Consider the following 26,510-nt stretch of genomic DNA (forward strand, 5'->3'; position numbering starts at 1 on the left):
AGGGGGTCTGGTTTGGGAACCACAGACTCTCGTCTCTGCTGTTTGCGGACGATGTGGTTCTGTTGGCTTCATCAAATCAGGACCTTCAGCGTGCACTGGGGCAGTTTGCAGCCGTGTAAGGCGTCCGGGATGAAAATCAGCACCTCCAAATCCGAGGCCATGGTTCTCGACCGGAAAAAGGTGCTTTGCCCTCTTCAGGTCGGTGGAGTGTCCTTGCCTCAAGTGGAGGAGTTTAAGTATCTTGGGGTCTTGTTCATGAGTGAGGGACGGATGGAGCGTGAGATCGATAGACGGATCGGTGCAGCGTCTGCAGTGATGCGGTCGCTGTATCGGACCGTCGTGGTGAAGAGAGAGCTGAGTAGGGGGGCAAAGCTCTCGATTTACTGATCGATCTATGTTCCGATCCTCACCTATGGTCATGAGATTTGGCTCATGACCGAAAGAACGAGATCGCAGGTACAAGCGGCCGAGATGAGTTTCCTCCGCAGGGTGGCTGGGCACTCCCTTAGAGATAGGGTGAGGAGTTGGGTCACTTGGGAGGAGCTCGGAGTCGAGCTGCTGCTCCTCCACGTCGAAAGGAGTCAGTTGAGGTGGCTCGGGCATCTTTTCCGGATGCCCCCTGGACGCCTCGCTGGAGAGGTGTTCCGGGCATGTCCCATTGGGAGGAGGCCCCGGGGAAGACCCAGGACACGCTGGAAGGATTACATCGCTCGGCTGGCTTGGGAACACCTTGGGGTTCCCCCGGAGGAGCTGGGGGAGGTGTGTGTGAATCGGGAGGTCTGGGCGGCTTTGCTTGAGCTGCTGCCCCCGCGACCCGACTCCGGATAAAGCGGAAGAAAATGGATGGATGGATGGATGGATAATAATAATAATAATTGATTAGTAATTTATTAATGTTAATGATACTAGTAATTAATCAATAATAATTAATATTCTTTGATTAATCATTAATTGATTGATTAGTAATTAAAATAATTTATGATAATACTTAAATTTATATAGCGCCAAATCACGACTAATCGCCTCAAGGCGCTTCACAAACATCATTTAAAAGCAGAATAAAATGAAATAAGATTAAAACACAATAAAAAATTTTAAAACATAAATAAATAAAAGAAGTAAAATAATAAAAATAATAAAGACACACAATCATAAAATACTAATGATAAAACAGGAAAACAGTTTATTTATTTAAAATAAACAAACACAAAATATATCAGTCTGCGTGCAATGAATGTATACATTATACAAGTTTCACTTTTTGAATGGAATTACTGAAACAAATCAAGTTTTTCATGATATTCTAATTATATGACCAGCACCTGTATGTATGTTATGGGCTGCATCTAGTTCGGTTAATATTTCTTTTTCAAATTCTCCCATTTTTTGCTTCCAGCTCTATTTCCTTTAGAAATTTCCTTGACAAATAATAGCAGTCTATTAGGACGTCAGGTTATATATTACACATATACATGTGCGTCTGTATATATTTTCCAACTTATTTCCATTGATTTAACTTCTCATTTTCTGCCTGAAAGCTTATTAGGAGGCGAGTGTGTTCAGGGCTCCCTGTTTGTTTACTAAATACACACACGTGTTACAGACCTTGAAATCCAACAGCAGGGGTTGATATTATACAAAGATTTATGAACATACAAATTAACGTGCTTATCCTTTATCATGATTTTCTCCATTGTGAGATATATGAGTGTCTTATCGTAGCGTTCATGTGTGTATGCATTATAACGCCTCAGCGCACGAGCAAAGTTACGATATTCCTCAGAATGACAATATACGCAACATGCATCCAGCAGCACACATGTTGCTGTCATAGACAACTGCCTGTAAAGTTTTTTGGCAAGTTATAACTTTCTAAACAAATCAAATCAATTTTATTTATATAGAGCCAAATCACAACAAACAGTTGCCCCAAGGCGCTTTATATTGTAAGGCAAAAGCCATACAATAATTACAGAAAAACCCCAACGGTCAAAACGACCCCCTCTGAGCAAGCACTTGACGACAGTGGGAAGGAAAAACTCCCTTTTAACAGGAAGAAACCTCCAGCAGAACCAGGCTCAGGGAGGGGCAGTCTTCTGCTGGGACTGGTTGGGGCTGAGGGAGAGAACCAGGAAAAAGACATGCTGTGGAGGGGAGCAGAGATCGATCACTAATGATTAAATGCAGAGTGGTGCATACAGAGCAAAAAGAGAAAGAAACAGTGCATCATGGGAATCCCCCAGCAGTCTACATCTATAGCAGCATAACTAAGGGATGGTTCAGGGTCACCTGATCCAGCCCTAACTATAAGCTTTAGCAAAAAGGAAAGTTTTAAGCCTAATCTTAAAAGTAGAGAGGGTGTCTGTCTCCCTGATCTGAATTGGGAGCTGGTTCCACAGGAGAGGAGCCTGAAAGCTGAAGGCTCTGCCTCCCATTCTACTCTTAAAAATCCTAGGAACTACAAGTAAGCCTGCAGTCTGAGAGCGAAGCGCTCTATTGGTGTGATATGGTACTATGAGGTCCCTAAGATAAGATGGGACCTGATTATTCAAAACCTTATAAGTAAGAAGAAGAATTTTAAATTCTATTCTAGAATTAACAGGAAGCCAATGAAGAGAGGCCAATATGGGTGAGATATGCTCTCTCCTTCTAGTCCCCGTCAGTACTCTAGCTGCAGCATTTTGACTTAACTGAAGGCTTTTCAGAGAACTTTTAGGACAACCTGATAATAATGAATTACAATAGTCCAGACTAGAGGAAATAAATGCATGAATTAGTTTTCAGCATCACTCTGAGACAAGACCTTTCTAATTTTAGAGATATTGCGCAAATGCAAAAAAGCAGTCCTACATATTTGCTTAATATGCGCATTGAAGGACATATCCTGATCAAAAATGACTCCAAGATTTCTCACAGTATTACTAGAGGTCAGAGTAATGCCATCCAGAGTAAGGATCTGGTTAGACACCATGTTTCTAAGATTTGTGGGGCCAAGCACAATAACTTCAGTTTTATCTGAATTTAAAAGCAGGAAATTAGAGGTCATCCATGTCTTTATGTCTGTAAGACAATCCTGCAGTTTAACTAATTGGTGTGTGTCCTCTGGCTTCATGGATAGATAAAGCTGGGTATCATCTGCGTAACAATGAAAATTTAAGCAATGCTTTCTAATAATACTGCCTAAGGGAAGCATGTATAAAGTGAATAAAATTGGTCCTAGCACAGAACCTTGTGGAACTCCATAATTAACCTTAGTCTGTGAAGAAGACTCCCCATTTACATGAACAAATTGTAATCTATTAGATAAATATGATTCAAACCACCGCAGCGCAGTGCCTTTAATACCTATAGCATGCTCTAATCTCTGTAATAAAATTTTATGGTCAACAGTATCAAAAGCAGCACTGAGGTCTAACAGAACAAGCACAGAGATGAGTCCACTGTCTGAGGCCATAAAAAGATCATTTGTAACCTTCACTAATGCTGTTTCTGTACTATGATGAATTCTGAAACCTGACTGAAACTCTCAGCTCAGAGGTACGGAGACACATTCATGCCAAAATGTCTGAAAGGAAATGCTGGCGACATTTGTCAAATAGAGCACAGCAACTTGCTCCATGTGATCAAGGTCCAGCATGTTGACTTGATGGCAAGCGGAATGGAAGCTCCTCCTATTTGATGACGGACTGGGGCGAATTCTCGCAGCAAAAGCAGAGCGACACACCGGGCGAGGGTGGCGCGTCCATCGCCAGGTGAGGCACATGAATTTGTGGTGTCACGTGGCGTCTGGTGTGAACGCGGCATAAACCAGGTAAAAATCCAGACATTTACACTGAAATTAGAGCAAATTACCCCGCCCCCCACCTTTTTTTGATAATAATAATAATAATATTCAGTTTGTCAGACAACTAACTGATAAATCAACTAATTATTTAAAATTGTTGTAAATTTTTCAAATCTCTAAAAATGTTTTGCAGCCACTTTTATAAACTAAGACTGGCAGGATGATCTACTTTCCTCCATGTGTTGTTATTTTTAGGGTCATGAGGAGCATCAACACAGATAGAAGCTAAAGTGTTGAGTGACGATGGTGATGGTGAGTCCGTCCTGGAGGCCGACTGAAGGACTCAGCGTAATTTGTAATGAAAGCCGCTTCATTTGTGCGGCTCTTTCGGCGCCATGTTGGTTTTTTCGGAGACAGCAGTAAGCTACTCCAACCCCTCCAAACGGAGTGTGCATCCAGATTCACTCCAAACGGAGGGGTTTGTAGCTCTCCGCCTACCCCTCTGCCTCGCTACTAAAAGAATTGAGACACCCCTCTGTCTCGCTTGCCCGCGCAAACGGAGGGGAAGGGGTAAGGGGAAGGGCCAAGGGTAGAATTGAGACTCAGCCTAAATCAGTGATTTTCAACCTTTTTTGAGCCGCGGCACCCTTTTTATATTTACAAAATCCTGCGGCACACCACTGTCACGTGTCACGCACCACTAACTCGACTGTCTCTACACGGTGCGTTAGCACGTTAGCAACACGTGTGGTACAGATTTGACGTAACATAGTATACTATAGTCATGGAGCTGTATATAAGAACTAGAGAGCGCAGTCCCAACGCTGCACACTAAACGAAAACGTCCGTTCATGGACGGCGACATGACGTCTCCTAACCGGGCAAAATATTGACGAAGTACCCGGATGTTAATGCATTTTCAATGGACATTCGCGACTGAACACAGAAAAATGCCGCAAAATACGTGTTAAAATGCCATTTTGTCCTGGATATCGAGCCAGTAAAATTAAATTACATTAAATTATGTCAGGAAAGTATTAAACTTACTCTGACACACACACATTCTCAAATATTAGTGTTGAAAGTTACACAGATCTGCGCTGATAAGCTACGCTGCTCGGCTGAGCTGCAGCTGTGTTCAATGCAGCGCGGCTCCTAAAACCATTAGAATACATTTATATACATTATATTTTTACACAATTATCCTTTATTGACCGAGTTTCATTCATGAAGTCAGCCGTGTGTGTGTGCACATCTCTGTGTGTGTGGCAGCACAGCGCGGGTCATTAATCTCATTATTTTAAGGTGTAAAAAAAAAAAAACTCCCCAGTCTTGTCGAACAATTTTTAGTCACTAACGACAAGAATTTTAACTAGACATTGGTCTAGCAGTGGAAAATATCAACTAGACATAAGTGAAATTAATGATCCGTGTCATTGGGCGACACAGGTACGGCAGGAGACATACAGTTGTTTATCATCCAGATATCACGGTCAAAGTGACAACAATAACCAAAACCACTTACTTATAGAAGGAAATATTGTCTCCCTTGTTCCTCCGTTTGTGACTTTGCCAACATGCGCCGCTTTCCGGCATATTCCACCTGTTTCTTGACGAGACTAAGTGAACTTCTATGCACACAAATCACTAACTTACCTGGAATTAAAATGGTGATCACCCCTCCTTGTCGGCACACGGCTCAGCGCTACTGCGCGCTTTGCTGCCATCTACTGGAGAAAAGAGCATTACACCATCTGCCACACTATTACAGCACATACACCCGATAATGGTGATATTTGATAATTGCCCACGGCACCCCTGATGATCAATCACCCCGGTTGAGAATCACTGGCCTAAATCATGTATATATAAAAAGCATGCGTGCACGTGTATGTGTGCGATTTTATTTAGTAACTTCAATGTAATTACATAATATAATTGTAAATACGTTAAAAGTACATGGATGACACAAAACAGTGAAAACACTTATTTCCATTGTGATCCGTTTAAAAATCAAATGACAAAGTAGAAGTATGTAATTAACAGGAAACAAAAGGGTTGAGTTGTTTTCATCAAAACTGTTGTGATCTGAGGTCTAAAGCCCCTTTCACACTGGGCCTGCATAGAGTTGCATTGTCTGTTAAGCAGGAATGGCTGCGTATGTTGCGTGTGGGGGGGTGGGGGCTTTGGCTGCCTCTTCTTCTTCTGTGGTTTTAAAGCTTCACTGCCAGCAAAGTTCAGCAGAGTCCAGCGGGATGAATAAAATGTAACAATGCGGGTATGTATTGACTTAAGAAAAAAAAAACCCCAAGCAAACAAAAAAAAAAAACTTAAAAGGATTTCTCGCCGGACTGGTGTAGGGTAGCGTATAATTGTGGAGGCTTTGTGTACAGTAGCACATTGTTACGTAGACTTGCATAGAGCACTGGATGCAGTGCGCTACGCCGAATGTCCGGACCCCTTTTGCGTCCCTCAGCATATTGCCATGTAGGGCTGCCTAAGCTCGGCGTAGTCAGTACTAGGGCTGCAGCTATCGAATATTTTTGGAATCAAATATTCCAGCGATTATTTTATCGATTAATCGAGTAATCGGATAAAAAGTACCTTTGTGTTTTTAAACGTTATCGGTAGTAGCCGGGCTCTCCCTAAGCACTGGCACAATGTTGCTGTGCCATCATGCAGATTTTTAAGTTTAGGGTGTTCTCTCTGTTTTGCCAGGTCATTATTTATTTTTTCATATTAACCATTTTAGAGCTTTGCCAAGCCATAAGCCCAGGAAATCTTCAGTCTGCGGACAATGCATATTTCATTTGCACTTTTTATTACTGTGATTTATTCAGTGTTTAGTGTATATTTATACATGCCGTACAGAGTGTAGCTCAAAACAAAGTCAAATTCTTTGTTTTCTATGGATATTTGGCAAATAACACAGCCTTTGAAAAACAGCTGTGGATTGCATTTTTAATCATTAAACATGACTCATTTAAAGTGTGCGTCCTTTCTCTTCATCTGCGGAGGTGGAGAACGGCCAGTGGAGCAAAACATTTTTATATATATATATATATATATATATATATATATACAAACACACTGCTTCACTTTAAATGTGCAATAAGTCCGTTTCAGGCACTACCCTTTCTCTTAAAAGGCTTTATTTTACTCAGCGTGTGGCTTTATAAACTTGTAGCATCGCCTGCTACATTGATTAGCACTATGGTCTTCTTCTGTGTTTTTTGTGGGAGCGTTACAGCGCCACATACAGGCCTGGTGTATGTACTACAGCTTTAAACAATGCCTCGAACATTTTTTGTAATCGAATTATTTGAATTACTCGATGAATCGTTTCAGCCCCTGTCAGTATGCTGCATTATGCAACTCTGTTGGCCCAGTGTGAATGGGGCTTAACGTTCTAAGAACATTCTGGACTCGTGCGCCGTTCCAACTCATTACAGAAACCTTGCATAATTTATTACCGCCCTTGAAAAATGTCAGCTACCTATATTATATGTACTACCCCATCTAGAGCCTGTGGATCCCCTTGGGCAACATGCGTGTGTGTGTGTGTGTGTGTGTGTGTGTGTGTGTGTGTGTGTGTGTGTGTGTGTGTGTGTGTGTGTGTGTGTGTGTGTGTGTGTGTGTGTGTGTGTGTGTGTGTGTGTGTGTGTGTGTTAGTTAGTTGAGCTTGCATAATGTTGATAATGGTGCTTTGGGGTTGCAGAAAGATTTCATTGCAGGTATCGGTTACAGAAGGTCAGGTCACACCTTGCAGTAGTAGTAGCTGTGACAGTCATTTTGAAGGTTGACTCATTTACATTGGTAGTTGAAGCAGAAGCTTTTGTCTGACTTTAAACAAAAGTGAAACTCACTCTCTCCACCTCTAAAACACCACATCTCATTTCATTCCGAAATATAAAGAACATTGACCCCGACAATCTTGTTTCAAGTATCCACTCCCTTCAACTCCTTGACATCCACAACCTATCCACCCCTGATAATTTGGTTTCTCATTACAACAACGGTCTCTATAATATTTTCAATTGTCTCACTCTGTAAAAAAATCAGATTGGTTTCTCCTTCCATCTCCGCCCCTTGGTTCACTCCCGACCTTTATCACGTGAAAGCCCAAGGTCGGCAGCTTGAATGACTCTACAGAAAAACTGGTCTCACTATTCACAGAGAAATGTATAATAATCATATCTTACAGTATAAGGACTCCATTGCCAACATCAAAACACGACTACTCCAGTATAATCACTGACAATAAGGGAAACTCCAAGTCACTAAAAGATCAATAGAAGATGCACATAGAGAAATGAAAATGGGAAAAAAAATTCTCATTACTTTCTCGAGGTTTAATTATTTGACCAGTTAACAGTCATTACAAACTAAAAATGGTGGGTAGTCCAGTCACTTGCAGTTGTTGCAGTATTTGTTCAGAGATGAAATACACTGGTACCAAAAGTTCAAAGCATAATTGCAGTATAAATATTAGAGGCTCTTGTATTCTTGGAATACAGCAAGCTCGATCCTGACATTTTCTGGTACCATAATCCCAATTATGATGCAATTAAAGGACAAGATGGTCTCTTTGCTAAACCATAGTGTTATCACTTGTTCCTGAAAATGTGTTTCAAACTTTGGCCCATGCCAGAAAACAAACAAGTTTAATTAAACACAAGCTATTCTAAAACAGAAGAGTGATCAAATAGCCATTGTCTGGTCAAAGGTAAACTTACTGAAAACCATCCGTTTTCTGTACCCACTTACTCCAATTTAGGGTCACAGGGGTCTGGAGCCTGTCTTAGCACTCATAGGGTCTGAGGCAGGTTACACCCTGGACAGGACCCCAGTCTATTGTAGGGCCACGTATAGATAAACACTTTCACACCCGCACGTGCACCTATGGACAACTTAAAGTTTCCAGTTCGTCTAATCTGCATGTCTTTGGAGGGAGCAGGAAGCCGGAGCACCAGGAGCAAACCCGTACAGACCCCACACAGAACAGACTAGGTCAGATTTGAACCAGAGACCTTCTTTCTGCTAGCCACTAAGAAACATTCAACCAAATATTACGCATGTGTATGTAAATAAAGATTGTTCTTTCTTTTTCTTTCTTTCTTTCTTTCTTTCTTTCTTTCTTTCTTTCTTTCGTTCTTTCTTTCTTTCTTTCTTTCGTTCGTTCGTTCGTTCGTTCGTTCGTTCGTTGTTGGGGTTTTTTTTTTTACCTTTTATGGACAATATAATTTTTCCACCTGTGTTGATTTCAGAAAATCTGTAATAAATTAGACTTGTGCATAAAATCCTTGTTTTTTTCCCCTAATAATAAAGGATTATTAACCGAGCAAGCAAGGTCAATAATTTGTTTATTATATGGCTATTATGTATCTAAACATGCAAATGTACGGTATTGACCAAATATGAAAGCTGCTAATAGTTTCTGACTTGTAGTCAGACCTGTTCGCTTCACCTTCATGAAGAACTTGCTAACAGTTGGGCCGGTCGTTAGCTGGTAAACTTTCAATCTGTGTGTTTTTTCCAATGCTGTTTAGATATTTATGGAGTATGTTCATGTCTGACTTTTTGTATTTTTAGCTTTCTGGTTTGTAACAAATTTGATACGCGATCTGGACCGATTGTCATGGTAAAGGTCTGATATGGGAAAATATCAGACTGGAAATCAGCCAATCAGAGCGCGCATAGCGTCGTAGCCATATAATACAGATGCATTTTGTGCAGTCATTCTGCCTGAGAGTGATTTAAGCATGGTGGCTTACTGGTTAGCACTGTTGCCTCACAGCAAGAAGGTTGTGGGATTGATTCCCACCTGTGGCCTTTCTGTGTGGAGTGTGCATGTTCTACCCATGTTTGTGTGGGTTTTCTCCGGGTGCTCCGGTTTCCTCCCACATTTAAGACACGCAGGTTAGGTGAATTGGAAACTTTACAATTGTCCAGGTCTCCCTTGCAAAAAAGATTTCGATCTCAATGGGACTAACCTGGCTAAATAAAGGTGAAATTCAATTAAAAATTAAGTAATTGAAAGCCGTAGCATTCATGTCTGTGGTGAGTGTGTATAAAATTCTGACCACAGTTCGATGTCATATGTAACTCTCTGTGTGCTGGCTCGCTATCATTTGCATTAATGATAAAGTCTCTCCTGGCTGCACAAACACACCTTATAGTCTCATTGCTGCTTTGATGGCCGTAAAGCTGAAGCAGCAGACTGTTTGCTTTGGTTACTGATTATTTGATGTTTCAAAGAACTTTGTTTTCTGTCACTTTGTTCTGTTTATAATTTATCTACAGACCGGCTGTCATTGACCTACATTTATAACCAGGGTGGGAAATTAAAGGACAGGTTCACTTTTTTACAACCTTGATCACACTAAAACATTGCTTGGCAGTCAAGCTGCAAGTGCTGTAGTCTTTTCTATTGTTTACAACAAAAAACTTATCTTTGTCTCTTGTTCAAAAGAAGCAGTCGTCAGGTGTGAGCAGATCAATTGGCATCTTGATTGCTAATATTTAAATCTGAGTGGAATTGTAAAGGTGAATTCATCTTTATGTAGTTTATCTGTTGTGACTTGTGAAATGTTGGTCAATCAGTTGTTAAGCAGCTAATTACAGATTGTCTCCACTGTGCGGTTTTAATATTTAGAAAATCCTCAAACTGTAAAATGTTTAAAATCCTGCACCTTATTATATGATCTGGAAGCACTAGTTCTCCCCTCATCCAGGTGGTTTTAACGGTTTGTTTTGGAAGGACTGGGCGACAGAGTGTGAGCTTGCGTTACCAGTTGGCCCAGTTTCTTCTCATTTATCTGTGTAACAGAGCTCCCAACCCCCCAGGACAGAAGCCAGCACACATCCTATAGATGATAAACTGACATGAAAGGGTTGTATAAACCTACAGCAGCCACACCCGATCTCAGGCTGATAAACCGCATATGTGCGTGTGTATCTGTCTTGGGTACATGCTGATTGTCAGATGAGATGAGAGACAAATGGGGGGAGACAGAGAATTCTTGAAACGGTAGAAAAGCGTGGCTTGAAGGAAGAGCTGGGGGAGGAAGTGTGGTCTTCTTGCTGGTTGGGCAGGAACCAGTTTGGTCCATCTTCAAATACTACATTCAATAGAGAAGCTGGCACATTTCCAAACCAGTTTCTGTCCACGCCGCCTTTTCTCATGCTTTAACATGAATATATTTTATTCTTAGCATTTTCTGTTTTTCTTTTGGGGGATATTTGCATGGGGAGTGTTGCCATTTGTAATCTGTTGCCAGATATAGACTGAAAACTAGTTATTTCCATACTGAAGGGGCACTGCACAGTATAGTACAGTATTAGTTTACTTCTCACGCCCTTTTGTTCAACCATTGTTTGCCTTTTTTTTGAAAATGTGCTTCAAGCTGTTCCTCTAACAGCCATAAGGGGCAGACATGCCTGAATGTGCAGAAAGAGTTATTCATTAACTGAAGTGTGAGGAGGGGTCCAGAGTCTGATACTGTGCATCCGTACTAAGTGTCCTTGAAGCCTGAACCCCAAACTTACCTGGTACTGGTTTGAATAAAAAGTGTCTTTTTCATAGAATGCACAAAAAATGTCTGAACGCAAGAACAGGATTGTGTGTCTTGAGATACCGTGAAAAGTAAAGTGCCACCCTAAAACGGTCCCACAACCTGTGAGGGGTTGAAAATTCAAGATTAAAAAACAATCATTTACAGGATCGTGCACAGCAACAATTTAGGAGATGACGTGAAATGATGCATTTTTAACTCTTTGTCAAGTGAGCTGAAGCATTATTGAGTTTTTGAAGTTGATGATTTAGGTTTTAGGAAAGAGCATCATATGTAGAGGTAGACAGGAGACTTGCTTATTTAGTGTAGATGACTACCTTCCTCCAAAAAAGTGAGAAGTGGGAAACACTTGTCTGAAATGGTACAAAAATTCCCCTAAAACAATGCCTTCCTTGTAAAGACAACAAATCTGGAATATGCACCCATATTGTTTGTGATGGCACCATGGGGACTTAGAGGTTAGCATTGTTGCTTCACAGCGAGAAGATTCCAGGTTCACTTCCAGCCTTATCCTTTGTGGAGTTTGCATGTTCTCCCTCTGTTTGTGTGGGTTCCATCCAGATGTTCCAGCTTCCACCCACTTCCAAAAACATGCAGGTTAGGTGGAATTGGTGACTTTAATTTGGCCGTAGACCCTTAATTGGAATGAGTCTGTGTAGACAATGAATGAATTGTTGTGGACAGACTGTGTGTGCGTGCATGTCTGGAGCGATGCCGAAGATGTGTGTTAACTGGCAGAAGCAAAGGCTGCACTGTTGGTGACAATACTGCTGCACATAAGTGTATAATTCAATACTAATTTTTAGTAAGAATAAGTAGCTGGGTATCTTTTTTTCTTCTTTTTTCCCCCTCTTCAACTCTAGTGACTAATGAAGACTGTGGTTCCCCTCGAATGTGGTCTAGCACACAGTTTGATGATATAAGATGATGCTGGACATGTACCATATGTTGGGTGCCAAAACAACTGTAGCATAACTATAGTATGAACTTTGCACAATTTTGGGCACTTCTGGAAATCCTCCTGGCAATGTCACCACATGTACAAGGATATTACAGGCTTCCCAAAAATGCAAGGGATTACCAAAGCTTGCAACTTAAAAAAATGGATTTTTGAACATCTTGAAAATAGCTGCAGTTAAAATAACCACAGCACAAAGTTGGAATATCCAGTTTATCACAGACATCTTTATTTCACCATCGAAGGCTTTCCAAGGTGTCGACAAGGTTTCAAACTGTGACCTTCTGGGATGCATATCCATGAAAGTATAAACAGTGCATTACACTTTTAAAACAGCTTTAGTTTTTACCAGAATTCTGAATGGAAAAATATGCAATATAACTCTCCTCTTTGCACAAAATTCCAAAGAATTTTGTAAATTAAAAAAAATGTAACAGATCATTTGGTTTTGCTTATCGATCTTGTATTGGCCTCCTTCTCATCGCTTACGCAGGTATTAACGATGCACAGGTGCAATGTAACAATCACTGTGTGACAGTTTGCATTTTAACAGTTAATTTAATACTTTGTGTCATTAGTAACATTGATGGTCTCTCCTGCAGTTTTTTTTGCCTGTGTGTTGAACATGTTCACATTGGGCGTAGCAGATAATAATTACAAAAGAGGCAGACAATTGACCAAACCCATGCAACTGAAGTCACCTGAACTATGGTTCTTTTTCTCCTTTATGACAATGAAAACACTAGAGAGAGAGAGAGAGAGAGAGAGAGAGAGAGAGAGGGGTTGTTATGGGGGGGATGGGAATTGAGAGTGGGTGTAATTTCCAAGATTTATGGTGCGGCACTTCACAAAATGCATGCATCCTGTAATTAAAACTCCCCCTTGCTTCCAGCAGGCCTGCACATTAGCAGGCATCACCCCCAACCCACTAGATAATAAGATCTTATGGCAGCTTTGCATCACTAATGAGCACTGAACACCAAAATGAGGGACAGTCTGGTAGTAGTTAGACGCCACTACTGTCACCATCACAAAAGAGTTCACATGGACCAGCCGCTTATTTTCATTTCGTGTGGGTGTGTGCTGTAAGTGAAAGAAAGTATATGGTAATTGACTGCAGTTTGTCATCTATTAATGGTGATGGTGGGGATTATTTATTTATTAGTAATGTAACCAACCTTATTATGTTGATACTCTGTGCTGGAATAGTGATCCACACCTCCATATCAACCAAAAATGATGCTCTGCTTCCAGAACGTATTTACATTTAGTCCTCTTTGCATCATCTATACTACAGTCTTTCCTGTGTGTGGGTGTGTGTGTGGTCTTCCTTAACAAGCAAAGATACCACTTTGTTTAAAATAAAAAGAAAAGACTGCTGCTATCTAATGACAAAGCATGTTATAGTTGCATCATTTATTCTTAGTGTTGGCTCTTAATCTGTTGGGAAAATTCTGTATGTCATGCTCTCATGTGCACATTGATCTGCTTAAGTGTTTCTTCAATGTTTTCCGGTTTCCTGTTTAGGTATTGGATAGTTGTTAATAGGGGTAAGTATGTATGCCTTAGACTTGCACATGCCCACAACCTCCTGTAACTAAATGTATTTAAGATCCAAACCCAATGCGTTTGAGCTAAGTGGTGAATTTCTAAAAATGTAAATGTTAGCTTGTTTTTTGTGACATGCATAGAAAGACCTCCTGCCAGCCATATCACTCACAGTGGGAAATGTCTGTGGATAAATAACAACAGGCTGAATGGGTCACTGTACTCCCCAGAGTGAGTGCCCTGATTTTACTGCTGGCTTTTCCGGAGCCCGGGGCCCCATGAGCAGCTGGACCTACATCAGTCTCTCATGAAACCAGGCTGTCCAACAGCATTTCTGTTTATCATTTTGTTTTTGATTTTCTCTTGTGTTTAGAGGGTGACTGATTATTTCCTCATGATTGATTGGCATAGCTAACGAGTCATGCAGTCATTTAAAAGTGGCGCTTTGGTACAGTTCAACATAATTTTTTCTTTGCAGTACTATGCATATATTCAAATAGCGTTCACGGGAGCATCACAGTCACAGTAAATTTTGCAGAAATAACCCCAAATCAACTCTGTTATAGATTTAAACCACCTCTAAGAGCGGACTCATACAACACCTGGTTGCTTTGTGCCATCCCCGAGCACGACTGTCCTCTCTCCCCACTGCCCCGCTGGCCAGCCAGCAGTCACATTGCACTACACGTTCCAGGCCCAAGCACGTTTACTTCATCACCACATAACTGTTGTTTTGAGAAAGAACACTAGCCCTACTCTGACAAGGTTAATTTAATTTGAGGAGGTGAAGTAATGAAACATTTATTATGGCCAAATAGCATGAGATAAGGCGGCTTGATAAATGACAAACATGGGAGTAAGTATTCAGAAACTGGGCTAGACAATTACCCCCCCCCCCCCCCCCAAAAAAAAAGCATAGACAAAAAACAACCAGTGTTCTGCACTCTTTCTTTGTTCTCGACTCTGTGAATTTCACTTTTATGCTGTGTGTGTGTGTGTGTGTGTGTTAGTTGGTTTCACTTATTTTTTTTTCCTATTTATTTATTCTTTTTTTTTTTTTTTTTGCTGCATTCTCTCTGTGCACATGTGAAGAGCATTCAGTCTAAACATCTCTCATACAAACACAAAACAAATGCACTGGCTTTGCATTTAGTATATGTTTACCTCCAGCAATAAAGTTGGGCAGAGATTGTTTTCACTCCTGTTTGTTTGTGAACAGCCTGCAACCCACAATTTTGCATATGTCATTATTATTATTATTATTTTTTTTTTTTACTGAAGATTCATATCCTGATAGACAAGAACTGATTCGGTTTTCAAGGTCTCGGAAGAAAATTGGAAAATCCATATCCTTTAACATTAAACACATTTTCAAAAATTCATAACTCTGTCAAAAAAATATTCATTAATCATTTCATCAATCGTTCTCATTTTTCTGTTATGGATTAACCTACACCACCAAAATTGAATGGCTGTTCCAATTTTATGCCTGTTTGTCTATCTCCCACTTATCAGTCGGAAACCAAGTGCCAAAAAAACTTGTACATAGCAGAGATAACCAATGTTATGTGAAAATTATCTGAAAAAGAATTCAGAAACTGAAAAAGGTACACCTACCTCCACAAAAAAACTTTGATTCAAGTGCATGAAATAAATGCATACTCCTGATATTTCATCACATCTAATTTAGCTTATAAAAAGTCACTTCTAAAAATTTTTTCCAAGGTACAAATTTGTGGAATTGAAAAATAGTGTTGGCGGAGGTTTGCGCTCTATGAGCATGGTGTTCTAGCTTCTTTTTTTAAATCTCCATGTAAAATGTCACTCGTCGCACTCCACATTGTGCATGCTGCATGCCAAGGCAGGTGTTCCAAAGATGCACAGTGATGCAGAGCTGAGGAGCTAATATGAACATGATCACACAGTTTCAGAGACTTGAGCTATAGTATGTGTGAAGTCATTGATACAGAAAATCGGTACATACAGTAGTGTTCAGAATAATAGTAGTGCTATGTGACTAAAAAGATTAATCCAGGTTCTGAGTATATTTCTTATTGTTACATGGGGAAAAAGGTACCAGTAGATTCAGTAGATTCTCACAAATCCAACAAGACCAAGCATTCATGATATGCACACTCTTAAGGCTATGAAATTGGGCTATTAGTAAAAAAAAAAAAAAAAAAAAAAAAAAAGTAGAAAAGGGGGTGTTCACAATAATAGTAGTGTGGCATTCAGTCAGTGACTTCATCAGTTTTGTGGAACAAACAGGTGTGAATCAGGTGTCCCCTATTTAAGGATGAAGCCAGCACCTGTTGAACATGCTTTTCTCTTTGAAAGCCTGAGGAAAATGGGACGTTCATGACATTGTTCAGAAGAACAGCGTAGTTTGATTAAAAAGTTGATTGGAGAGTGGAAAACATATACGCAGGTGCAAAAAATTGTAGGCTGTTCATCTACAATGATCTCCAATGCTTTAAAATGGACAAAAAAAAAAAAAAAAAAGAGACACGTGGAAGAAAACGGAAAACAACCATCAAAATGGATAGAAGAATAACCAGAATGGCAAAGGCTCACCCATTGATCAGCTCCAGGATGATCAAAGACAGTCTGGAGTTACCTATAAGTGCTGTGACAGTTAGAAGACGCCTGTGTGAAGCTAATTTATTTGCAAGAATCCCCCACAAAGTCCCTCTGTTAAATGAAAGACGTGCAGAAGAGGTTACAATTTGCCAAAGAACACATCAACTGGCCTAAAGAGAAATGGAGGAATATTTTGTGGACTGATGAGAGTAAAATTGTTCTTTTTGGGTCCAAGGACCGCAGACAGTTTGTGAGACGACCTCCAAACTCTGAATTCAAGCCACAGTTCACAGTGAAGACAGTGAAGCATGGTGGTGCAAGCATCATGATATGGGCATGTTTCTCCTACTATGGTGTTGGGCATATATATCGCATACCAGGTGTCATGGATCAGTTTGGATATGTCAAAATACTTGAAGAGGTCATGTTGCCTTATGCTGAAGAGGACATGCCCTTGAAATGGGTGTTTCAACAAGTCAATGACCCCAAGCACACTAGTAAACGAGCAAAATCTTAGTTCCAAACCAACAAAATTAATGCCTCGCAGATGCGAAGAAATCATGAAAAACTGGTTATACAACTAAATACTAGTTTAGTGATTCACAGGATTGCTAAAAAAGCAGTTTGAACATAATAGTTTTGAGTTTGTAGCATCAGCAGCAGATGCTACTATTATTGTGAACACTGCTGTAAAAATGAAAACTGAACATCAAATCTCACCTGTCAACAGGATGATGGCTTCCAAATCATCCTGGGTCTTTAAGTGCCTCCATATTGAGATAAATGGTGGAAAACTCATTTTCCACAGGATATTATGAGCATGTCTATTTACATGGGATTAATATAGCCCAAGGTAATTTCTAAAGATCATTTTACAGAAGGTAAAGGCACCAGACACTGGTTAGCATCAATGTCGCGACCCCCAGGTATAAACAGAAGCAGCCAAAGAAAACCACCACTACATATTTGTTGTTGTTATTCACAAAATATTTCTTTCCACAGTTGTATGAACTAGATGGAGACCCAAAAAGAAAAGAGTTTCTGGATGATCTCTTCAGCTTCATGCAAAAACGAGGTATGTAAGTGACTGTGTGGCTTACCAGAGCTATGACAAATTTGTTTTTTTTGTTTCTTTTTATTACATATGTGTTTAATGTCTTATTGTTCTGTTTTAGGCAGCACGGTGGCTTAGTCATTAGCACTGTTGCCTCACAACAACAAGGTCATGGGATCGATTCTCACTTGTGGCCTTTCTATGTGGAGTTTGCATGTTCTCCCCATGTTTGTGTGGGTTCTCTCTGGGTGCTCCGGTTTCCTCCCACATTCAAAGACATGCAGGTTAGGTGAATTGGAAACTTTAAATTGTCCATAGGTGTGCGTGTGAAGGTGTTTGTTTGTCTGTATTTGGCCCTGTGACAGACTGGCGTCCTGTCCAGGGTGTACCCGCTTCAAACCCTATGACCACTGGGATAGGCTCCAGACCCCCATCATCCTTAATTGGAGTATGCAGTTGAAGATGAGTGAGTGAGTGAGTGAGTGTTCTGGTTTACATATCTGTGCTTTACTTTTGGCCAGTATCAAGTGAATTGCTCGTAACAGTTTGCAGCTGACATTCGACACGCTGCTTTTACTCTTCTTTCACTCCAGTGGGTGGGTGGGGTCTATTCATTTTGGACATCGTGGCTTTATGGGTAGTGGCCCTATGTAGTTCCCAGGCTATAATGAGGAGTGGTATATTGTGTTGATGCCTGGGAATGGATTGGTTTACCGCCCACGCAGCCTGACCCACACACACACACACACACACAAAGCCAGCCACCATGCTGGCGTTGTCACAGTTGCAACCTGAGCTACAAAAATGTTAATTACAAGTTATTTAGACAGTAGTTTCTTGTACAAACAAAAAATAAATAAATAAATTGTGGAAGCGGTAAGAATGTGCAATTGTACTTGCATCCAGTAGGAGCAAAGGTGTCCAGCGTCTTAGTGCAGAAGGTCTTTGTTCTTAAAGATGTATAGCCTTTGGGTTCTTAAGAGTTAAATCAGAATTTTCAATGGATTTTCTTTGACACCACTGTAATTTTATTTATTAGCTTTTAAATTGTAATATGACATTGCCAATATGATTAAAATTCACTTTGTCCAGATAAAATTAATAAGTAGTTGCCCTGAAGGGCAAAATTTCAAGAGAATGGACATTCTTGAACTACATTTGGTAGCGACCCATATAGCCTTTGGGAGCAACGTCATAGATCATGTGCGAGGGATGCTGGGAAGCACATGGCGACAGCCAATCAGAGTACAGAATGGCCGGTGATGTCACTGCTGCTCTCTTAAGCAAAACTATTCAAATGGTGGAAAATGTTTTGAAACGACTGCGTTTCTGTATAAATCTAATATATTTCTCATATGTTTTGCAAATGTCAGCGAGATAATGAACACTTCTAAATCTAAAAATGCTGTTTTTGAAACCAGATAACGCCTCTGAATTGATTTGCAAGACATCTTACAGATGTTTGTGTGCACGACTCATGTACATGCATCACACGAGGTCAAAGGTAACTTTTTCAAAACCTCAATACTTTACCTGGCACACGCACTTCCTCCTGAAGCTCGAGTTAAAAGGAAATTTAAATATTTGTTATGGAATTCTCTCACGGTAAATGTGTTCTCTTCATTAAAATGAGTTGTAATTTTAAAAGATGTTTCAAACATAAACAGACACTATAATGCTTGGATTTCAGTAGAAACTACATTTTGTCAGTTTTGTGAAATTTGAAAGGCTGTACAGCTTTAAATACTATAATGATTTGTTGGTTTGACATCTTGGAGTCAGTCACAGCTGATATAATCAGACCTGCGGGCTGCTGACTGATGTAGGACAACACAGACGTGCTCAGAAATTAAAAAAACAAAACAAAACAAAAAACAGTTTACAGTGTGGGACACAGCAGCACCCATGGGTGGGTCTGCTGGATTTTCACTGTGGCTGTGAGAATGCCCCCTGGAGGCCATCCTAAGAACCAGACCATCGCCACATTGTAAGTCTGTTGTGGTATAGTCATGTTTTGTGACAGACATGCTCTCGGAACTTTGTGATTTGGTCACACTTGGTGTTTAAAGGAATTTGATGAATGAAGGTGTTGAATTGCCTTAGAGGAAAATCACTCACTGATTAAAGCGGCACCAAAGGCATTTGTTCACAGACTTGTTACAATCGCATCATGTCTGGTATGAACATAAGAAAAGCAGTGTTAGCGCATTGCTTAAGTAACAAAAGAAAAATTTGTCTGTTCTGGAAGACACAAGAAATATGGGCATTGTTCTTTTCCTAAACAAAATCAAAATAAGTAGTGTTACATTTCAGGATCACTTTGATCACAGACAGCTGAAGGGTAAAATGTCTGCTGAACTGCATTAAACTGACGTCAGTTGTAATAAACAGGGTGAGAGTCATTATACATCACTGCCATCATTCTGAAATCCTGATCAGCTTAAAAGCATGTGGTTAGTCAGTTAAATGGATAAAGTAGCCTGTGAATATCAGTTTTAAACGCTTTTGTGGCCTGTAGTCCACACTTTTCAATTGTCTGACAAAACCCACAAAGTGAGAACAAGTTCAGGAAGGTTTTAGCAGGGACTAAATATCGAACTGAACTGAATAAATGTGTAATTGTATAATGTAGTGTGTGTACAAAACGCTTGGCAATCTTCATTACAGCATGTATTATGTTTTAAAATAAATCCCAAACATTTACAGGCTGTGTAAAATTTAGTTTATACTCTGTGACTGCTGCATGTGACACAGCAGTTCAAACCCTCAAAAACTATTGTTTGCTGTTCAGAATCTTATGTCGTCAGCCTCAGTTTGTCACATGCTCAGACTGATCTAGTTTTATAATGTGCCTAGTTTACATAACACCTGTGAGGTATTGCTTACAAACTGTGCTGGAATCATGTGAACAAGTTCATACCACTTGTATGAGGCCAAGTGTACTTATTATACCCTGACCATATTCTGTTCAGCCATCCATCTGAAGACTGTTTATGTCCGGGTGATATTGCTAAAACTATTAGAGATATGTTCAATTCAGTTTAATTATACAGAACCAAATCCTACCACAAGTTCACCTCAAGGCACTATACTTGCTTAAAATTGAGAGCTTTCTCACCCCATGAGAATGCACATGAATGACCGTAGTAAGATAAAACTTAATTTACGTGGTCTATTAGAAAAGAAACCGACCTTATTATTTTTTCAAAAACTATATTGATTTGAATCACGTGCGATTACATCAGACAAGCTTGAACACTCGTGCGCATGCGTAAGTTTTTTCACGCCTGTCGGTTGCGTCATTCGCCTGTGGGCAGGCTTTGAGTGAGGAGTGGTCCACCCCTCCCGTCTGTTTTCATTGTTTAGGAATGGCTCAGAGACTGCCGCTTTGCTTGAACAAAATTTTTTTCAGAAACTGTAAGGCACATCCGAGTGGACAGCATTCGAGAAATTCAGCTGGTTTTCGGTGAAAATTTTAAGGGCTGATGAGAGATTATGTAGTGTTACTGTCGCTTTAAGGACAACCCACGGAGCCGGAGGGCGCGCCGCGCTCCGAGCCGCCGTCGTCAGCCTGTTTCGAGCTGAAAACTTCCAAATTTAAGCCTCTGTTGACCCAGGACGTCGTGAGAGAACAGAGAAGTTTCAGAAGAGGTCGGGATCAGCAGTTTATCCGGACATTCCACTGTTAAAGGAGATTTTGTAATGAAAGGCGTGCGGACGGATTTGCGCGTCGGCAGGCAGCCGCTCATGGCCCGGCGCCACAGAGAAACACCTCCGTGTTGATAACCATTCGTAAAATTCAGGCGGTTTTCGATGGTTTTCAGTCGAGTGAGTATCCGAGAAACTGTTTAACAGCTGGGCATGTTCAAACTTGTCCCGTAACGCTTCCAACGGAGGTGTTTCTCTGTGGCGCTGGGTTTGCATGTTCATCCTGTGTTTGCGTTGTTTCCTTCCAGGTGCTCCAGCTCCCTTCCACTTCCAAAGGAATTTCTTGTCTTGTCAGGTTAGATGATTTGGGAACTTTAAATTGACCGTAAATATGAATGTGTTTGCCGTCTAAGTTGCCCTTGCAATAGAGTGGTAGCCTGTCTAGGGTCTATGTATCCCTTTCTCCCAAAGACCGCTGGGATAGGCTCCAACCCCACTGTTACCTTTAATTGGAATAAGCTGGTAAAGAAAATAAATGGGCAACAATAATAAACAAATGCAAAAGCCTCTATCCATCTGTGCAGTTTTTCTGTTCTGTCTTAATTTTTCCCAAATTTTGTGTCCATTTGGAAGGGTAATTGCTAATTTCATTCATTCGTTAATTTTCTTCCGCTGCTTGTTCTGTTAGACCTCAGTGCTGCTTTTGATACTGTTGACCATAAAATTTTATTACAGAGATTAGAGCATGCCATAGGTATTAAAGGCACTGCGCTGCGGTGGTTTGAATCATATTTATCTAATAGATTACAATTTGTTCATGTAAATGGGGAATCTTCTTCACAGACTAAGGTTAATTATGGAGTTCCACAAGGTTCTGTGCTAGGACCAATTTTATTCACTTTATACATGCTTCCTTTAGGCAGTATTATTAGACAGCATTGCTTAAATTTTCATTGTTACGCAGATGATACCCAGCTTTATCTATCCATGAAGCCAGAGGACACACACCAATTAGCTAAACTGCAGGATTGTCTTACAGACATAAAGACATGGATGACCTCTAATTTCCTGCTTTTAAACTCAGATAAAACTGAAGTTATTGTACTTGGCCCCACAAATCTTAGAAACATGGTGTCTAACCAGATCCTTACTCTGGATGGCATTACCCTGACCTCTAGTAATACTGTGAGAAATCTTGGAGTCATTTTTGATCAGGATATGTCATTCAGTGCGCATATTAAACAAATATGTAGGACTGCTTTTTTGCATTTGCGCAATATCTCTAAAATTAGAAAGGTCTTGTCTCAGAGTGATGCTGAAAAACTAATTCATGCATTTATTTCCTCTAGGCTGGACTATTGTAATTCATTATTATCAGGTTGTCCTAAAAGTTCCCTGAAAAGCCTTCAGTTAATTCAAAATGCTGCAGCTAGAGTACTGACAGGGACTAGAAGGAGAGAGCATATCTCACCCATATTGGCCTCTCTTCATTGGCTTCCTGTTAATTCTAGAATAGAATTTAAAATTCTTCTTCTTACTTATAAGGTTTTGAATAATCAGGTCCGATCTTATCTTAGGGACCTCATAGTACCATATCACCCCAATAGAGCGCTTCGCTCTCAGACTGCAGGCTTACTTGTAGTTCCTAGGGTTTGTAATAGTAGAATGGGAGGCAGAGCCTTCAGCTTTCAGGCTCCTCTCCTATGGAACCAGCTCCCAATTTGGATCAGGGAGACAGACACCCTCTCTACTTTTAAGATTAGGCTTAAAACGTTCCTTTTTGCTAAAGCTTATAGTTAGGGCTGGATCAGGTGACCCTGAACCATCCCTTAGTTATGCTGCTATAGACTTAGACTGCTGGGGGGTTCCCATGATGCACTGAGCGTTTCTTTCTCTTTTTGCTCTGTATGCACCACTCTGCATTTAATCATTAGTGATTGATCTCTGCTCCCCTCCACAGTATGTCTTTTTCCTGGTTCTCTCCCTCAGCCCCAACCAGTCCCAGCAGAAGACTGCCCCTCCCTGAGCCTGGTTCTGCTGGATTTTACTTCCTGTTAAAAGGGAGTTTTTCCTTCCCACTGTCGCCAAGTGCTTGCTCACAGGGGGTCGTTTTGACCGTTGGGGTTTTTCCGTAATTATTGTATGGCTTTGCCTTACAATATAAAGCGCCTTGGGGCAAATTTTTGTTGTGATTTGACACTATATAAATAAAATTGATTTGATTTGATTTATGCGGGTCACAATAGCAACAAACTAAGCAGCACATTCCACACCCTCTGTTCTCCGCCAATTTCTGTAACAGTTCTTCGACGATCCTGAGGTGTTCCCAAGCTAGCTGGGAAATACAATTGTGAAACATGTTTAGGTCTTCCTCCCAGGTACATTTGCCTGGAAAAACTCCTTAAGGAGAGAGCCAGGGGGCATTCTCACAAGATGCCTAAACCACCTCAGCTGGTTCCTTTTGATGTGAAAAAGCATCAGATGTATTCAGAGCTCCTCAGATACTCAAGCTTCTCAACATGTCCCTCAGTATAAGCCCAAATACTGAACAGAGGACCCTCATTTCCGCCACTTGTAACCATGAAAATTCAGTAGGTATATCTTATATATTATATTTCAATTCTAAGGTGGAACTATGCTAGTATGCTAAGGTATATCTAAAAAGGAAGAGTAAAATAGAAGAGTAGTGTAGAGCCACTTAGGTGCCTGGTCTTGAGAACCAGGGATCATTGTAAAACTGAAAAAATTAATGTGATAAGTTCATGTACTAACCCAGGTCTATTGTAATTAACTAGTTCTTTTAATCTACGTTCTAAATCTGTCTTTGTAGTTGCATGTTATCTATTGCGCTTACCTGACCGTTTTTTGAACTTACGTTGTTTTTTGTTAAAATATGTCCATATAACAATATTTTCATTATCTTTTTTAGGAAACATTACCAAGTTTCTTGACATTGTCATTAAGCCCATACAGATAAATTGTGGCTAGTTCTTTGTACCAGTATTCCTCCTTTTGTAATCGTTTAGAGACTAAGCTAAGGCATTCACCCTCTTCCAAAACACTTCCTCTATAGGCATAACCTCTATGTCATCTACATTATGACCATATGAGCAAAAGTGTTGGTATAAAAATAAATCACACACTTTATTAAGCCTCTGTCTATGGTTATTCATTCTACTCTTAACGGTTTAGCTAGTTTCTCCTACGTATTGGATACCACATTTTTTGCAGCTAATCAAGTAAATTATATTTTTTGTGTTGCATGTCATTTCTGTTTCACTTGAGTTAACCTTGTATTGTCTACCTGTGGCGTTACTACTAAAGTTATTTCCTTCTACTATGTATTTGCAAGTTTTACATTTACTAACATTAGTGTCCTGTATAGCATCAGTCGCATCCCTTCCTACCAAGGTAGGGTTTGGGGATGTAACATCATAATTACAGGACGAGTTGGAAATAATAGGTATACCCTCCTTTAAGGGACTAGGGTATGAGTCCATCACCTTGGTCTGCTAGGTTAGTGACCGCCCCCTTTTATACATAGCCATCATGATATTTAAACCCTTGTTTAAGGGACTAGGGTAAGAGCCCATCACCTTGGTTTTTAGGGCTAGTGACCACCTTATATTAAAAGTAGCTATCATATATAGTTACTTATGTATAAGGGACAGGGTAAAAGTATATTATCTTATTTTGTAGGACTATTATTATACATAGTTATCATAATATCAGGAAAGTATAGAAAATTATTAATAGCTAGAAAAAAAATGGTCTGGTCTTGAGAACCAGGGATGGTAGGTTGAAAAGCTTGTTCTTGACCTTGTTCTTTTGGTCATTACCCAAAGCTCATGCCCAAAAGTGAGGATAGGAGCATAAATTGACTGGTAAATTGAGAGCCATATGCCTCAATTCTTTCTTCACCACAATGGTCCAGTACATCGTCCAGTCTACACTCTCTGGGCCCCCTTTTTAAAGATGGGAACCATTACTCAACTTTGTCAATACAGAGGTGTTGTCCCAGACTTTCATGCAACATTGTGTATAGCTAAATACCATTCGGAGACTTCAGCGTCTCATTGTGAATCTTGTCTGCTTGTGGCGACTTGAAACCAAGGATTTTTATTTTTTTGACTACCTCATTGACTTTGACTAGAGAGAGGATACTAGATCTGCCCAAGCCTTCCATCCCCTCCCCTGAAGAAGGCAGTTGGGAAGGTTTGGGGCAATGCTCAGTGTTTCTTCCACTGTCCCATGATATCCCTATTCCAGGTAAGCAGCTCTCCACCCTTGCTGAAACCAGCTGTGGCTAAGAAGTGCCTGCCTTTCCTGAGTCGAAATTTGGTTTGCCAGAACCATATTGAGGCCTACTGAAAGTCATTCTCCATGGCTTCTCCAAATTCCTCCCACACCTGACTTCTTTCTCAGCAGCCACTGAGGCTGCAGTCTTTCTGGCCTGCCAGTACGTGACCGCTGATTCCACAGACCTCTGTGTCAGCCACACACCAAAGGTGTCCTTTTTAATACCCATTTTTACACACCAATTGTGATTGTCAATTTTGTCTGTTGTGTTTTATATGCGTGAATTAACATGTACGCCATAGGCCCTTGAAATTTACTTTAAAATCTTTATTTGCTTCTTTACTTCAGACTGTTGTTCCTTCACTAAATCCTCATGTTCCCACCTATCCCCACTCAGGCAGAAATTCTGTGGAGCTGTTCCTGGTTCAAGCAGAATGTGAGCACAAATAAAGTATTGTGAAATTGTTTTTGTTTCAGGAACTCCTGTGAACCGCATTCCCATCATGGCCAAGCAGGTGCTGGATCTTTATATGCTCTACAGGCTGGTGACGGAGAAGGGCGGTCTGGTGGAGGTCATCAACAAAAAACTTTGGAGGGAGATCACAAAAGGACTCAACTTGCCTACCTCAATCACCAGTGCAGCCTTCACCCTCCGCACACAGTCAGTATTGATACTCACATAATTAGGATGTGATCACATCTCCATTTAGGTTTCTTTTGTGTGAACTATAGCTGGAAAGGTTATTTGTGAAGATATTGTTAATTTTGTGTAGCTTCACACTGATAATTAGGTTGGTGTTAGAAGTTTCTCTAACCTGACAGATCAAAACAAGTGATCTGAGTTCCCATAACTGAGGTACTTACAAATGTCCAGTCTGTGTTTTCTTCTCCAGTGGTCAAACCTGTTGAGAGCACTTTAAAAAATATAAAAGCAGAAGTCTAGATTTAATTTTGTTCTCATCAGCTCTTCAAGCATGCAGAGCTGTTGGTCATCAATGGCAACAACTGTTTTGTTCCACCCATAAGCCTTTGTTTGATGTCATTTTCCATAGTTAGTGGAGATAA

The 26,510-nt window shown here is 40.4% G+C and overlaps 1 protein-coding gene across 2 annotated transcripts in view; it reads left to right on the top strand.

Annotated features, from left to right (window-relative positions):
* arid3a (AT rich interactive domain 3A (BRIGHT-like)) overlaps window positions 1-26,510 on the top strand; it is a 135,771-nt gene that overhangs the window by 99,287 nt on the left and 9,974 nt on the right. For both annotated transcript variants that reach the window (XM_034180068.1, XM_034180069.1), the window contains exons 4-5: window positions 17,447-17,519; window positions 25,923-26,106. In XM_034180068.1, coding sequence (XP_034035959.1) covers window positions 17,447-17,519; window positions 25,923-26,106 — 257 coding nt within the window. The remainder of the gene's footprint in view (window positions 1-17,446; window positions 17,520-25,922; window positions 26,107-26,510) is intronic.

The sequence above is a fragment of the Thalassophryne amazonica genome, chromosome 10 (genome assembly GCF_902500255.1).
Source record: "Thalassophryne amazonica chromosome 10, fThaAma1.1, whole genome shotgun sequence".
Lineage (NCBI taxonomy): Eukaryota > Metazoa > Chordata > Actinopteri > Batrachoidiformes > Batrachoididae > Thalassophryne > Thalassophryne amazonica.